General features: G+C 46.0%; 1 protein-coding gene across 1 annotated transcript; it reads right to left on the reverse strand.

The window, feature by feature from the left end:
* Positions 1–856: 856 nt before the first annotated feature.
* On the reverse strand, positions 857–13,023 carry RTP1 (receptor transporter protein 1). Its single transcript, XM_015064354.3, has 2 exons — positions 5,033–13,023; positions 857–3,831 (listed from the first exon to the last, which is right to left on the reverse strand). The coding sequence occupies exons 1-2, from the start codon at positions 5,302–5,304 to the stop codon at positions 3,312–3,314; spliced, it is 792 nt and encodes a 263-aa protein (XP_014919840.1). The 5' UTR covers positions 5,305–13,023; the 3' UTR covers positions 857–3,311.
* Between the last annotated feature and the right edge of the window lie 3,494 nt (positions 13,024–16,517).

Consider the following 16,517-nt stretch of genomic DNA (forward strand, 5'->3'; position numbering starts at 1 on the left):
TTCTTTTTTCTTTCTTTGCTTTTTTTCTTTCCCCCTAAAACATTTACCAGCAGAGCTGAAATCACAAAGAGAAAGAGCCCCTCAGGGAGTCACAGGGGAGGCTGCCAGATGAAAGGCAAAGGGGAAGAAGGAAGAGGGTGAGCCTATGCTCTGTATCAGGCAAAGTTACTGACAGTGCCTCATTTATTTCTCACAATAGGTCCGCAAGGCACGAGTGTTATTCCCATTTTGATGAGAAGGGAAAGGGGGCTCAAGGAGTTTAAAGTAATTTGCCTAAGGCTGTACAGCTCATAAGTAACAGAACCTGTTTCTGAAGTTTGAATTAATCATCTTCCCTGACTCTGTGCATATAACGCTGGTCAAATTTCTTACTTTCTCTAGGCTTAAGTTCCTTACCCATGACATAAAGGCCCTAGATCGAATCTGCATTACAGATCTGATGGTCTATGGATTCACTATGTTGGAAATTGTCCTGAGCTGGTGATTTCCTTTGTTCTTAGGGCTCCTGACCTCCAGGAAGTGTTCTCCCATGGAGATGGCCCTGTCCCGTGAGTGAGGGAAATGATCCAGGCTGCGCTTCATGCTGATACCACACTGAGGAGTTCAGCCTCTGGAGCCACAATTCAGAGCCTGTAGGTCTGCTCCTGGCTTGAACATCAAGACTAGTACCCGGAAGCTCCAGTGGGAGAGGCTGGGATCTTGAAATGTCTCCGAGAAGTTTATTTATAATGCCTAGGGCACATCTAACAAGTTCATCATGTGGCACGGGGCAATGTGTACAAAGGAAGGATTGTCCCAGAGAAGTCTTTGTCAAGATGAGCATAAGCCAGTGAGCAACACCCGCCCCCCAATCTGTAGCAACAACAATAAAGGAAACAGTGGAAGCCTCCGAGGGTTGCAGACATCTTACTACAGAGGAGGAAGAGGCCTAATGCTTTAAAAAAGAGGCCTGAACTAAAACTAGGTGAGGGTTGGACTTCTTGCTCTGCCACTAGCTGCCAAGGGAACTTGAGGTAAGCCACTTCCACACTGTGGTCACATTCCAGGAAGGAATACAGCCATAAGCAAGTACTTGTAACAAAATTTGATAAGCATCTGGCAACAGTGGTCGAGCTCAATGATGGAGACTCTCAGAGCAGGACAAAGCCATCATAGCAGAGGACAGGCAGGAACCAGGAGTTTTGAGGGAAAGTCAAGTTCCCAGGACAGAATGTAGGGGGGTAAGAGGGAAGCTGAGTCCTAGTCCTAGAGAATCCAAGGCGGGGCCATCAAGGAAGACCTCAGGGCTCATCATGATAAGACTCGGTGCAAAAGGAAGTCTGTTCCTCAGCGAGAAGGCCTTATACCAGGCAGTGCAGGTGGACCACCTGGGAGTCTTATTCCAATTCAGATGCTCAGGCCTCATGCCCAGAAATTTTGATTCTGTTGCACTGAAGTGGAGGCCGGGAATAGACATTTCCTTAAAAAGCTCCCCAGGATTTCGAAAGCACAGCCAGGGCCAGGAATTTCCTCAATAATAAGCAGGGCTCTCTGGGAGACAAGGCCTGTCTCAGTGCCCACTGGATCCCAGCACCCAAATCAGGGCTTGTCAGACAGAGGGTGTTTGGGGTACTTGGCCTGGATAAAGGGATGAGCACTGTGTGAATAAAGCAAAGGACCTCGGCAGCCAGGTGCTAGAATTGCAGCAAGGGCAAGGGTACGACCGGCCTTAGGCTGAGTCCCCTGGATGACTGACTGAGCACTGCCTGCATTCTTCCTGACCTTCATGATCAGCGCAGACCTTGAAGCTGGAGCTAGATTAGCCTTATATGGGAGCCCAAGAAAGGGGAAAGAAGGAGACAGGGGGCGTCTAACATATCAGGGACCACATATCAGGGACGTTGTAGTGAGTCTCAAGCACACATTCATGACTACTAAGCCTGATTGAAGATATACAGTCTTTATTCAAGTATCCCATCTTTATATAAGTGGCCCTACTCCCTCCACCGCTACAGATGGTGGTGACTTTCTATTAAAAAGGGGATCGGTAGGGGACACAGGAAGAATCAAGTTGTTAACAGAGGCGAGGTGAATGAGGACCCTCGAAAGTGCAGGGCGGCATCCCATCTCCTGCCTTCTGCCTCCCCCCAAGCCCCATCCATACCCGTACCCTCAGAAAGTCTCTCCTCCCACCCCAAACCATACGCAACCCAGTTTAAAGTGATATAAGGTTCTCTCACATATCTATGGACTTCTCTATGGGTAAAGCACTTCATGTCTTTAATGTTCCCTCTCTTGCTAATGACACCCCATCCCTGTGGTTCTAGGTGGACAGCTAATGGTTGGTGAGAGGGCCTATGCATGGCCAAAGTAGGGAAGCCTCTCAACTAGCATATCAGCAAGGCGCCCAGGAGGCCAGACCCCTACACTGGTGTCATGACCATCAGAACTGCTGAAGAATCGGTGAGGCTGGGTCCCTGAACTCTACATACTCTTCATTATAACAGAGCGTCATATATTTGTTTCCTAGGGATTTTGTGCCTTGTGTCTAACACTCTACCTTCCGAACCTCCCCTAAATTCTCTGTCAGTTCATAAGCCATGGGTGGGAAGCCTTGTCTACGGAACTCTACCCCAACCACCATCTCTGAGACAGGCAGGCCTCAGAATCCATCCTGAGTGGAGAGAGGCTGCTGGAAGCTGGGGGTCTGGGGAACAGAACCAAGGAACCCTGTGCATCCAGCAGCAAAGGGACAGCCTAATGCTTCCACCTCTTCTCTTCAAGAGAAAGTTCTGCTGTGTGCAGGGAGGCAGAGTTGTGGAGGAGGCTTCTCCATAGGGTCTGGGGGTTGACAAGAGAGCACAAGAATGAGCTCATCACTGTGGAAAGGCCTTTTGAGATTACCAAGCCCGGTGATGGTCAAGCTTTTTTTTTTTTTTTTCTTTTGAAGCAGTTGAACCCATTTGCATCCACAACTCTTAAATGCCACTCCAAGATGTTCTGATCAAGGTGAGATGAGGAAGTAGGAGCCAGGAATGGACAGTGTGACCAGGATGGGAACCCTACTCCCCCAGCCTACCTTCCAAATCCAAAAGTCCCTGAGCAACAGCCATGCAGAACTTGGGGGTCCTGGGTTTCACTTCAGAAACCCTTGATTTTATGGATGGTAAAGACGTGTGATTTGCCCAGGGTCCCCATGGAGTCCGCGGCGGCACCAGCACTAGAATTTAACCCACTCCCACCCCAGGTCTCTCTTTGCCCCCTCCCTCCAGCTGGCTGGCCCCCACGGGCCTTGGGCCGCGAAGAGTTCCCCTGCGCCCACTAAGGGAATCTTAGACAGAGCTGCGGAAGGAGAACTGCAGGTAGATGATCAGCAGCAGGACCGTGGCCCAAAACAAGCACCAGGGTATCGAGCAGAAGTTGCAGCCAGAACCCGCCTCCGCCTGTGGCTTGGTGGGGCTGGGCGCCCGCGAGAAGGTGTAGGTGGTGGCCTCCTCCTCCAGCAGCTTCTCGCTGGGCTTCCAGTGCACGATGCCCTCCTGGCAGGCCTCGCAGAACTCGCCGCGGTGCCGCCGGGTGTCCTGGCGGCTGGCCACGTGGATGCGGTACTGGCCACCGGGCTCCCCGTAGCACTGCTCGCGCAGGCTGGTGATGAGGTTGTCCACCAGGCTCTCGATGTTCTCCTCCAGCATGCTCGACTCGTCCAGCCGCGCCGTGCCGCACTCGTAGCACAGCTGCTTGAAGACGCGCATGCGCACCGAGCCCGCCCGCTGCTCGCGGTCCAGGTACATGTGGAAGAGGATGACCACGTGTGGCGACTGCCAGGTGTGCCAGCACCAGGAGCAGTGGAACCTGCGGGGAGGGGTTGAGGCAGGGGGAAAGGACTGTGTGCTGCAGAGGCCCCTGCCTCCTGCATCCCAGTGCCCTCAGGCCTTGCCCTTGGGGCTTTGGCTCTGGGGATATTTCCTCATCTGCAAAATGTTCAGGGGGCACCAGATGAGTCCTTCCTGCTCAGACCTCTTTTAAGTCTCACGGCGGGGATGGCCCGGACCAGCTGGGAAACGCACCATCTGTCCGCACAGTCTTAGCTGTTAACACTGACTGTAAACAGGCTAGACCCAAATCAGGAGAAAAATGACACCGTTACTGCTGCTGGGCCTCCACGTGCACACAGCCAGAGTCAGAGCCAGTAGCCAGCACGGAACAAGTGCTCAATAGATTTTTCTTGAATTGAATTGGATGGACTGAACCAGGGCAGGAAGTAAGGCCTTGCTTCTGACCCCCACGCTGCACCATGGAGCCTCCCCATCTTCTGTCCCAAAGGGAAGTCCTGCATAATACACCCATGGACAAGAGTGCTGGAAAGTCATCTCAGATATTGCTGTACATCTGAATCACTGAGAGACCTTGTTGACATGCAGGTTCTGATTCAGTAGGTCTAGAACAGGACTGGAGATTCTGCATCTTTAACAAGTTCCAGATGATGCTGGTGCTGCTGGTCCACGACCCACAAGGTAGGGATCTAGTCTAACCTCTCCTTTCGCAAATGGGGAAAGTGAGGTCCAAGAAGGAAAATGAATTGCTCAAGGGCCGTGGAGCTCATAGTAGAGCCAGTTTCTAGAACACCTCATGTGTTCAGTATTTTATATTAAGTCAGGCCGAATTAAATAGATTGAAATTGAACTGTCCCAGGACCAGAGCACAGAAATCAACCTCCATAGACCTTGAGCCCCCCGTCTCTTGGTTTTCAACCCATTTAGAGGATTAAAATCCGAAAATATGTAAAATGTCGGAGGTTAGAACTAGTAAGTATGTCCCACCTCTTCGTCAGAAGCAGTAGCTAGGACTCAGAGAGGGAAAGTTACATAGGAGTGCAGAGGAAGAGCTGGAATGAAACTCCAGTATCCCACTTCCCAGTGAGGGACTCTTTCTCTGCCTCCCAGTCTATACCAGCCCAGCGAGACTGACCCTAAGCATCTGGGTTCTCTATATCTCTGTTTCTTCTTTGAAGGTGCCCCCAGCCTGCCAGGCCCCTACTGCCCGGGCCACTCACCTGCCCGAGGCATGCAATTCCAGGTACTGCTTCCAGCCAGGGGCCAGCATGTTGTGCTTGAGGTTGGGATCTATGATGAGGTCCCAGCTGTCGGCCGGCTTGGCCTCCTCCATCTTCTCATAGAAGACTTTCTTCCATTCACCTGTAGTCACGCTTTTACACATGGTCTCGTCAGTGGCAAAGGAGGGCAGGCTCCACCTGAGCGAGAACACGGGGAGCGAGGGCAGGTGTAGGGCAGGGCAGCGTAGTTTCCACGGTCTAAAAATCCTCATCGACAGGACCGGGAGGAAGCAGGACCCAGCTCCCTCCTTTGTCCGCAGTGGAACCTGTTTCCACAGCAACCAGGCAGGGCGCCAAGAGACAGAGCTTGGGGAGGAGGGACTCTCCAAAGGGGTGTTGGAAGGCCCCCGAACTGAGGCTGCGAAGGCAGGGTTTGTGGGTCTAAGTGACCTGAGGCAGGTGGGGGGCCTGAAAGGAGGCTGAGCTTCAGGCCATCTCACTCTGGCCTGTGAAGGGCATGCAGAGGCGAAGACCCGAAGACCCGGGAGCTGGCTCAGCCTCACCTCGCTGCCCCTGGAGGCATCATCAGCATCTGGCTGCTATGGTAACCATGATGCCTTAGGGAGCCAAAGAGACCTTAGGGATGGGACGCTGTGGACCTGTTAATAGATGCAGCAATAATAATAAGCTCTCTGCACTCCCACCCATTTGTGACTGGCATTGGGCCATTTACCAAAACTATTGGCAGTCCTTTGACCCACAATCGTTATTGTCACTCTACAGATCAGGAGGCGGGACTCATCTAGCTTATAAATGGCAGAGAGCTCATATTCAAATCCCAGTTATTGAGCCCATACTCATTCATTTAAGTCATTCATTTCAAACATACCCCTGTACCAGGCTCTATGCCAGGTGTTAACTGTGTATGTACCCAATAGCCAGAACGCAACGGATCTGTACTTGGACAGCCTTGTACAAGAGCAACTACCTTTGCACAAAGGTGGGTACCATTGCATCAGCCTGGTAGGAGGAGAAAAGATGATTTTCAACCTGACGATAGAAGACGAGAGCAATATACGTGGGGGAAAACAGCCTTTATTCCTGGTGCCTCTCCTGATATTTTTTAATAAACTATTTTCCTTTATAAAAGTCCCAGTTTTATTTAGAAAAGTTGGAAAATATAGATAAAAGCAAAAGTAAAACTCTTGCTAAAACTCGTGTTCAAAATAATCACTGTTAATATTACGATATATGCATCCTGACTGCCACTTATCTGTGCATGTGTGTGTGTGTATGTGTGTCTGTATACATATACACACATACACATTCTACATGCCCCACTGTGATCTATGTTTTAAATGACGATATATAGTGAATATTTTTCTAAGTAATTAATATTATTCCATCTTGTGGTCTGCCTATATTCTATGATCTAGTGGAGCATAATTTATTTAGCTACTCCTCTATTTGGGGGTACTAAAGTGTTTTTTTTTCTAATCTTTTATAATTTCATTTTTGCTACTTATTTGTATACAACTTATTGATGAAGTTCATGGTCCTGCATTCTAGATCTCACAGACAGTGCCTCCTGCAGCTGGAAAACACATCTCTTGACTCTACTCTCTGCAGAAGCTCAGAATCTGAACAGGTTCTTCAAACAGTATGACTTATGGGCAGCCTGCAGATCCCGAAGTTTGCAGATGAAAAAGAAAGGCCTAAAATTCCCATCTGGTACAGGAGACCACCTTCCAAGTGCTCCTCCTGCCCCTGCATGAATGCTTGATGCCTGGACATATTTTATCTTAGCCTCAGTTTATTCACCTTGACAATGGGATAACAAGGAAGCAATATCTGTAGAGATGAAAAGCAAGGGCTCTGCAATCACTTGCTTTGGTTGTTCTTGTTTGTCTGATTTGCAATTCTCTTATATAGGTAAAAATTCTCTCTCATAGGTAGCTATTCTAATATATTTAATGTGTGTCATTTTGTTCTGGCAAAACATGTGTTTTCATGTGAACATATTTTTTAATTTGCATAGAAACAGCAATCACTATATAACACTTACTAGGTATCAGACATTATCCTAAGTGCTTTATACATATTAATTTATTTCATCCTAATAACAACCTCCATAGGTAGGTAACAGCAGCAGCAGATCCATTTTGCAAATGTGGAAGCTAAAGCAGAGAAGCCCAAAATTCAACAGCTAATCATTAATGGAACCGGGATGGGATCCTATATGACTGTCCCCAAAGTCCCAGCTTTGATCAGCTTTGTCCAGCATGGGATCTAGAACAAAATATTCACAAAATAAACGTCTTTCTACCTTCTCATCACTCAATATGGCCATTCCAGACTCTGAGGATTGAAGTTCATGTCTTTCCAGCAAGTGGTTCACTAGAACCTACCGAGGCCACAACTCTGGGGAAGAGGGGTGAGGCGTATTTGACCCGTCAGTCTCCCTGTTACTGCTGTAGGGGTCCATGGACCCCCTGATGCCCAATGTAAATATTTTAGAGCTGAAATAGAAATTCGTCTTGAAATCTTACCAAAGAAGATCTAGTGCATAAAGCCATCTGTGTGAATACCATTCCTGTGAAGCCTGTAACCAATTGATGACAGGCACCCAGGTGCAGTGGAAAGAGCACTGAACCCGAAGTTAGGAGATATAAATGTATATCCCAGTTCTGCAACTGGCTGGCTTTGGTTCCTCGGACACGTCACGTCTCTTGGCCTCTGTTTGTCCATTTGTTCAATGGGGAATTAAAGTATATGGCAACACTAAGGTCCCCTGTGATGATACCATGTACAGTTTCAAAGAGCTTTATACTTATAAATTGGAATCCTTCAAGTACAGGAGGGAAGATAGAGGCCACTGGATGGAGGAAGGAAGCTCTTAATGAGGCATTGTGGGTAATGCCTGACTCAGGGTCTGTCTCCTCAGGGGCCACTACATAACTGAAGAGCTCTGGGGAGGTGTCACTCTACCAGTTTTATACTGGACACGGTAAGAAAGGCAGAATTTAAATCGTAGCCACTGAACCTTAACACGGGAAAGGATTTCTTTTTATTAAACTTTTTATCCTTCAAGTCAGTATTCTTGTCTCTGAATTAAGGCAATCAATGCCCAGAGAAGTGAACTGACTTAACCAGCCTCAGAGGTGTGTTGGGAGCTGTCTCAGGTTGTAGCCATAAGCCAAGGTGAGAACAGAGGCTGAGGACATTCCCAGAAAATATGTGAGGTTGAGGGAAGCTTGTAAACCTCGCCCTGGAGTCAAAGCATATCACCCAACACCAGGAATGAATTCGCTAGAAGCATTTTGCAGTTGTTGCTATAGTAAACATTATGATGAAAAACAAGAACATAGAAGGTAAGAATCACCAGAATTTTGTGTGTGTATGTGTGTGTGTGTGTGTGTGCATGCGCACACACACACGCACCCAAGTGTGTATGTAACCAGCTGATGCAATCCCCATTGGCACAAATTAAGTTTAATTTAGAACTTGAGCTTGCTATGCAGAGGCCAATGTAATACCTCCTTCTGTATAGCAGGATGTTTTCTCCAATAAAATAGTACTTCTATCAAGATAAATAAGCCTATGGTATTCCAACTTACTCTTTAGCAAATGACCTCACTGAAGGTCAGCCTGCAGGCTGTCTGGGGCACCAGTACCAGAAGCTGCATTTCTACTCTGCATTTCTCAGTTTCCAGGAGCAAAACCCCTGCTCAGGGTGTCTGACAAGCCCCACCAGAAGAGAGATGGATTTCACACCAGGTAGAAGGTCAAGGGGCCCGAAGCCCCATATCTGAGTGCCCATGGGGAACAGGTGCAGAAGGCGCAAGGGCATGAACACTCCAGCCCAGACTGGCCAAGTCTGCACCAGAGGGAACTCATGGGTCATAGCGACTCATGCTTCCTTTTACAGTGCAGCCACCCACGCCTGGCTAGCCTTAGGACTTTGGTGTCCACAGCCTTTTCATTTTATGCAAAACTTTTGCTATTTCCTGTAGACTCTTCGCCATCGTTTGACTGAATTGCATTTCAGACATCTGGGACCCCTGCTTCTGGAAGCAACCAACATCTGGTATGATGTGGTACAACACACCTCTGCACATACATCCACATCTTAGTTGTAAATATGATACTCAGTACATATCTACATATAGAAACTCTCAGAAACTACAGGAGAGAAATAGTGTTAGCGAGAACTGTGCAGAAAGAATGGGAACGAGAAAGAGAAATGGTAGGTCTGCCATTATGTCACTGACTTGCTATGTGACTTGGCCTCTCTGGTCTTCCATTTCTCTGTCCAGAAAATTGGTAGAATTGTAGCACGTGTCTGTAAGTTTCGTCCTTGCCCTAATAATTTGTGGGCCCCAAATTAATAACCTACCTGTAGCTCTGGTAAAGACAGGCTTTCCCTCTCCAAAACCCCCCTAGAGCCTCGGAAACATGCAAGGAACAACTCTCTTTTTTCCCAATGAGGACATGATACCATGCCCATAATTTTTCCTTACTAAAGATTTTATGAACAAATAAGGGTGGTGGGCTGTCTAGAATCCTTCTCAAATTGTTAAATGACCAAAATTATAAAATAACCACCCTCTAATCCAGACAGCTGTAGGTTATATCTTTGCCTGGCAATGAGTGTTCCAAGTTTTTTCTGACTCCAACTAGACTCAGCAGGGTCTACAAAAGAAGGATGCATAAATGTGGAAAGCAACCCGTTTTCATACTTTAAGGCCACTTTAACCCCCCTGAGTTAATTGCTTAGTGTGGTTCTCAAGCTCCCCCATGACTGGGTCTCAATCTAATTCACCAAGCAGAGCTTCCACTACCTTACCCTTTCTCAACCCACCTGACCGATGCCTCTCTACTCCCAGAACAGGTTCTGGAATCCCACCTCTTCCTTTGTCCTTGATGTCTCTTCCCCCTGAAATGCCTGAATCCTGTCTTCATAGAGCACCACTTTACTCAGCCTGGTATGCTTACTCCCTTATACTGGGGCCGAGGCAGGGAGTTCCTATGTTCTCTATAGCAGCCCACATTTCTGTACAACAGCATTTATAAGGATGGCTAGCATTTATTGAGTGCTTACTATAGGCCAAGCAGGCACCCTGTTAAAGGTTTACATTTTATCCTCACATCAAATCTATAAAGTAGGCTTTTGTTTTTCTGCTTTTTATGGGTGAGTCAAATAAACCTTGAAATGGTTCAACAATTTGCCCTGGGTCACTTGGGCAGCAGGTGGTATGGGAGGGATTTGAACCTGGGTAGTCTGATGGCAATTCCTGCTCTCCTAAGCACTATGACATGTAATAGTAAATGCTGAATAAATGTTAGTCATTGTTATATCATCTCTGACTTGAAATGGGCTTTAAAGATCATCTAGATCAACTGTGAATCCCAAAGAAAGAATCTTCTCTCTAACCTTGTCTGCATTTACAGCTTCTGCTGAAATATCTTCTGTAGTCAACTTATTACTTCCTAACCTACTTGGTTTTGACAAAGCAATGTCTTTCATTAAACTTTTCCTTTCAATGAGGTAAGCCATCTCTTTCCTGTTTCATGCATATAGTAATCTCAGATTTGCCTTCTGGATCCATATTAACTAAGTGCTAGACCCCACCCCACCCCACTCCATGGCACCCTTCAGATCCCTGAAGGCAGCAGCTATTACAATCCTTAAAGTTCTCAACCTCATCTCAAGGCACCAGCCTCAGAAATGGCTTTGTGACTAAACTTCCATTAAATATAGGATGCTAAAGTTATGGGGTCTCCAGGGAACACCTCCATACCTGTAGCTTCCTGCCATCTTCGAGGTTTTAATTCATGCAAAACATCTCCAGGGAAAGGCCTCTTGGGTTTTCTTTCCACTCCATTCTATGCTTTATCACAAGTCTTTAAAGATGCTTACTTTGAGAAATCAGCACTTCTTTATTCAAAATAATCTGGGGCTTGAAGACCTGCACAGACTTTAAAGTATAGGTGACCCCTGAACAACACAGGTTTCAACTGCATGGGTCCACTTACATGCAAAAAAAAGTTTTTATAAATGTAAATACTATAAATGTATCTTCTCTTGTGATTTTCTTAAAACATTTTCTCTTCCCTAGTTTACTTTATTGTAAGAATACAGCATATAATGCCTATAATATACAAAATATGTGTTAATTGACAACGTTATCAGTAATACTTCTGGTCAATAGTAATCTATTAGCAGTTAAGTTCTGGGGGAGTCAAAAGTTGTATGTGAACTTTTGACTGGGCAGGGGATAAGCACCATTAATCACCATGTTGTCCAAGGATGAACTTTACTTCAAAATGACTCCTTCTGTCTACATTTTAGCTTCCCTACACCTCACATCTACCTATCAAATCTAGTGTTTCTCTCAGGGCCAGTTCAAAGCTACTTCCCCCAGAGAGACCCAGATCCTCCTCTGAGGTTGGTATCTCCCTTCTTAATCTTTTTCTTGATCCTTTATTTTTTGGGTCATTATCACTTTGTACCTTGTATGAAGACCGAATCCGTATCTGACCCTCTGTCTCATTCATCACTGTGATAATGAATGAAGGAGTGTATCGGGTGGATGGTTCTAAAACACCTATGTTATGTACATCCCTAGATAGGACTCCAGATCGCCCACCCAGATTCTCTCCTTTCTGTAGCTGCTCCTATCCCTCAGCTGGGAATATTAATGCTGATGGCTCACTGAGAATTGCCCTTCACAGTAGACTCCCCAAGGCCAATGACTGACTGATTCAAGGATCCAAAGGCCTGCCCCCCTTGCCTGATTTGGGACAACTCTGAAAGGCTATCTCAGTTTCCGAGTTCCCCTTAGAATCAGCTGAGTCTCATTTGCAACCATATGGTGTGACAGTATCTTGTCTATCTAACCCTCCCTTCCACACCTCCCCACAGGTGTAACTCCCGAGAGCACTTCCCAGTAAACGCTGCATGCGGCTCTCCATCTCTGCACCTGTTTCCAGAAAATTCAATCTGAGGCACCCTTAGACTCTACACAGGGTCACTGCTGCCCCACACCTGGTGCATCTTGCCTTCTTTAACAAGGCTCAACAAGGGAACATGGATCCAAGGGACTCTGATGTAAGACATGATGTCAAACGCTGCAAAGAAGTTACAGGAAGAGATTTCCCCCGGGAGGCTCAGGACTGAGAGGACCTGGAACTTCAGTCCCCAACAGTCCCTCTGTGACATGGGATGGAGAACAAGGGGAAGATTTAAAGATGCCCACCATGTCCTCGTTAGCAAGGACTACGTAAACCGAAAGGGATAAGGGGAAATAGGAAGAGTAAGCTTCAGAAGGAGGGAGGGCAGGTGGAGGGGAAGAAAGAGAAGAGAGTCTGGAATACTGAAGGACTGAGGAGAGAAGCAAGCGAGTCACAGGAAGAAAGAAAGAGAGTTGGAGAAAAAAGAAGGAAAGCAGAGTCTTCTAAAGCATGCTTTTGATTCCTATAGTAACTTCTTCTAAATTTGTATTTTTTTTTACATCTTTAGAGTATTATTGTGTTTTGTGGCTTCTTGTTATGGATTCCATTTGGAGTGGGCTTATATTTTTCTTTGGCTTGATTTGGTTTGTTTCCCTATTTGCTCAAATTTGAAAGAAATGCATGCAGGTTCGATATCTTCCAGCAGGCAGGTAGCATGGATTCCCCTCACTCAGATGACACCCTAGATGGAGGTAGGCCTACATCAGGATTGACTCACCCAGACTAAGAAGGAATCCTTCCATTTCTTCCACTGCCTCCTTGTGAAGAGGAGATGAATTTGAACCACCATGACATCATTCATTAAACAGGGACACAATAAAGGGGCGCCTGGGTGGCTCAGTCGGTTGAGCCTCGGACTTCAGCTCAGATCATGATCTCGGGGTTCATAAGTTCGAGCCCCGCATCAGGTTCTGTGCCAACAGCTCGGAGCCTGGAGCCTGCTTCGGATTCTGTGTCTCCCTCTCTCTCTGCCCCTCCCCCACTTGCACTCTCTCTGTCTCTCGCTCAAAAATAAATAAAACGTTAAAAAATTAAAAAAAAAAAACAGAGACACAATAAAAAGAAGCACAGTCCAAAAAGGCATTGAAAATTAATTTACATTTTTATTGACATCTTTCCGAGAGATGCCAGATGGGGAATTACATAGTGTAACACAAAACAGAGTACCCTAAACTTCCTTGCCACCATCCACTTCTGACTTACCGTAGCAAATATTCCTCTAAAACTTTTTCTTTTTCTCTCTGCAAAACCACACAGAAACCCATCTCCTGCAGGCTTTCCTAAGTATCTCCCCAATAAAACCTATTGACTTACTAGTTCCCCCTATCTTTTACTTCTGTTGGCACGACGAAGGTAAATGGTAAGAGGGAGGGGCTGGGCAGAGCTGTCTCAGGAAACCAAGCCCTTGTGTGCACTGTCCCCAGGCTCTGATTTTCTGCCTGGCTGATTTTATATCTTGCACCAGGAAGAAACTAACACAGACTCTTCCTCTATTTTCCTCCCCCACAAGGAATTGCATAGCCATGGCTGTGGTGACTTGGAGATGGGGAGTTTGCATGGCCTGGAGAAAGGAATTGGGGCGAGGAGTGTCAAATTTGCTCTCTGGTATCACTATGACTGCCTCGCTACTGTGTCACAGGTCAAAGTGAAAAGTTTGTCATGTTAAGCCCCTCCACATCTCACTTAGTGGGAAATTTCCCAAACATTGGCAAATGGTGCATCACCATCCTGAATTCCCGGTGCTATGGCAGTTGTGTCCTTTGTATGTCTCAGCACATTTCGGTAGGAAGTAGGGAGATGGCATATATCAGGGATGGTCACACTGATGCTCACAGACAACCATATTTTGCGAGGGGCGGTCAGCTGGCAGCATGAAGGGCAGACTGAAATGCAACACAGCCAAGTGGCCATCTCAAGGCCATGGTCATAGTCCACTCCAGTTAGGGCACAACAGGAAGCACAGTGGTTAAGAACATGCACTTTGGAATCAAAGATTCAAGGCTGAACTCAAGGCTCTACCACTTAACTGGGAGTGTAACTTTGGAGAACTTTGTATTCTTGAAAGCCTTATTTCCTCATTTGGCTGATCTGGGGTGGGGGCAAGGGGAATAATGGTTCCTACCTCATAGGGTATCGGTGAGGGTAAATGAGATGAGTGCATCTGACTCTTGAACAATGTGGGGGTTAGAAGCACCAAGGCCTATGCAGTCAAAAATCCGCACATACAACGTTTGACTCTGCAAAAGCTTAACTACTAATAGCCTACTATCAATTGAAAGGCTTAGTGATAACATAAACAGTCAATTAACACATAGTTGATATGTTACTGTATTATATACTGTATCCTGACAATAAAGTAAGGTAGAAAAAAGAAAATCATAAGGAAGAGAAAATACATCTACAGTACTATACTGTATTTATTTTTTTAAAATCTGTGTATAAGTGGACCGACCATGCAGTTCAAACCCATGTTACTCAAGGGTCCACTGTATATGGAAGTTTTACATTTACTTTGAAAATGTTGAGCTGAGGGGCATCCCGGTGTCTCAGTCTGTTAAGCATCTGACTCTTAAATTTGGCTTAGGTCATGATTCCAGGATCATGGGATCAAGTCCTGAGTCAGGAGGGAAGGAAGGGTGGAAGGGAGGAAGGGAGGAAGGAAAAGAAATAAAATGTTGAGCCGAAACCAGTAGTGGGTAGAAAAAGGGAGAGTTGTCTTCAGGGTAAATGTCAATATCAGTACAATAATAATCCGGTTCTAAACTTTGGGCAGAGAGAAAGCAGAATCGACCCAGGTTCCCAGATTAAGGCTGAGCAAACAACTCTGTGTCTGTTACTTCCCCCAGACTCCTGCAAATGGAAGTCTCGATCCTCTCTGGAAGAAAGAACCGTGAATTCAAGCCCCAGTTTTCCACAGATGGAGATGGACTGAAGAGAGGATTGCCAAGCACTGCCCTCAGTGCCCTCAGGGAACGGGTTCCCAGTTTAGCCCTCAAGGCCATCAGGGACCAGGCCAGAAGGCTGCTCTCCTACGAAAGAATCCTGTGAAGGGCATATGTAGCTGCTCCCTGGGCTCTGATCATGGGCAACTGACCTCAGTTTCTCCTTAGATGGCGGCCACACCCACCAACATTTTGACAACCTGGCCTATTCTGTGCAGCTAATGCATTGGCAGTGCTTGGAGTCAGGGTTTATTTTCTGTTGCCGTGTTTTTTCTTCTCTTTTGGAGATGTTGCCAGTGATTCATACAGTTTCATTTCAGAAGATCTGGATTCAAGCATTAGGATGTAAGCGGACGTCTGGGATGACTCAGCCTTGCCTTTAGGTCTGCTTATAATTAGAAAAAGATATACCTACGTGGTGGGTACGTGGATGGGCTTCCAATGCTACCTAGGTTGGTTCACATATATTAATCGTCACATAAGGGATTTCACACTGACAGCCAACTTAAATCTCAACCCAGTATTCTCTGCAAACGCATCAGGCGTTTGTATCACGAAGACTCGACGCTATGGTCCACACAGGTCCATCTCTACACGGTATTATGTTCAAGATGCATGCTGCAAGAGCCAAATAAGTAACTATAGAAGAATCGTATTCACTTACTTTTCCAAAAGGAGACAAAAGTGATCAAAGTCACAAGCTACAGGAGATTTCTCACATTCCTATGTTTCTTCCCCCCACATCCCCCCTTCCAAGTCCCCTGGCACCCCTCACTTGCTACCTCTACCTTCCCACCACATTGCCCACCTCTGTGGCCTCGGCTTGCTCACCTCCCATCCCTCTACCTTTCTCCCTGGGTAGCTTCTTCACTGCCCTAAAATCCTTCTTGACCCATTCTCACAAAAGGCTAGACACTGGCCCAGCAGTGACAAGTTTAGAGTGTGAAGGGTGGAAAAAGCATGGGGGGAGAGGAGGGAAAGGTTGATCTGGCAATGACGGCGTTTGCTTTCATGGGGCAAGAGGGAAGTATATGGATAATCCCTGATTAATATTCATTTTCACAATAGAGACTCATGCCTGTAAATGATAGATATACAATCAAATGTATTTTATTCAGTGCCTTCTAAAGCATTATTATAATAATGAAAATAACAATTAATTCATGCCCAACTTTCTTGAAAAAGAGTTCAGAGTAGCTTTCAGATATACACAAAATACAGTATGTTCTACATTTTAACATAACCAAAAATACGTGACAAAATAATATATGCATTTCTCTTTGACTCAGCAATTCCATGTTTAGAAATCTATGCCTTACATATACTGGCAAAATTAAAAAATGATGTGCACAGAAACCATTTATTGCAATGTTAATTGTAGCAGCCAAAGACTGAAAACAACCTAAATCTTATTCATAGGATAGATGAATAAAATATGGAACATTACCCAATGGTAGATGTTGAACAAAGGAAGGAAGATTATCTTCATAAGTTATGCAATCATCTCCAGTATATACTCTTATCTTTAA

The sequence above is a fragment of the Acinonyx jubatus genome, chromosome C2, assembly GCF_027475565.1.
Source record: "Acinonyx jubatus isolate Ajub_Pintada_27869175 chromosome C2, VMU_Ajub_asm_v1.0, whole genome shotgun sequence".
Classification (NCBI taxonomy): domain Eukaryota; kingdom Metazoa; phylum Chordata; class Mammalia; order Carnivora; family Felidae; genus Acinonyx; species Acinonyx jubatus.

Coding starts and splice junctions, on each gene's coding strand:
- RTP1 (XM_015064354.3), bottom strand. CDS start 5,304: ATGAGGATTTTTAGACCGTGGAAACTACGCTGCCCTGCCCTACACCTG. Junction 3,832..5,032: donor GAATTGCATGCCTCGGGCAG/GTGAGTGGCCCG, acceptor CCCTCCCCGCAG/GTTCCACTGCTCCTGGTGCT.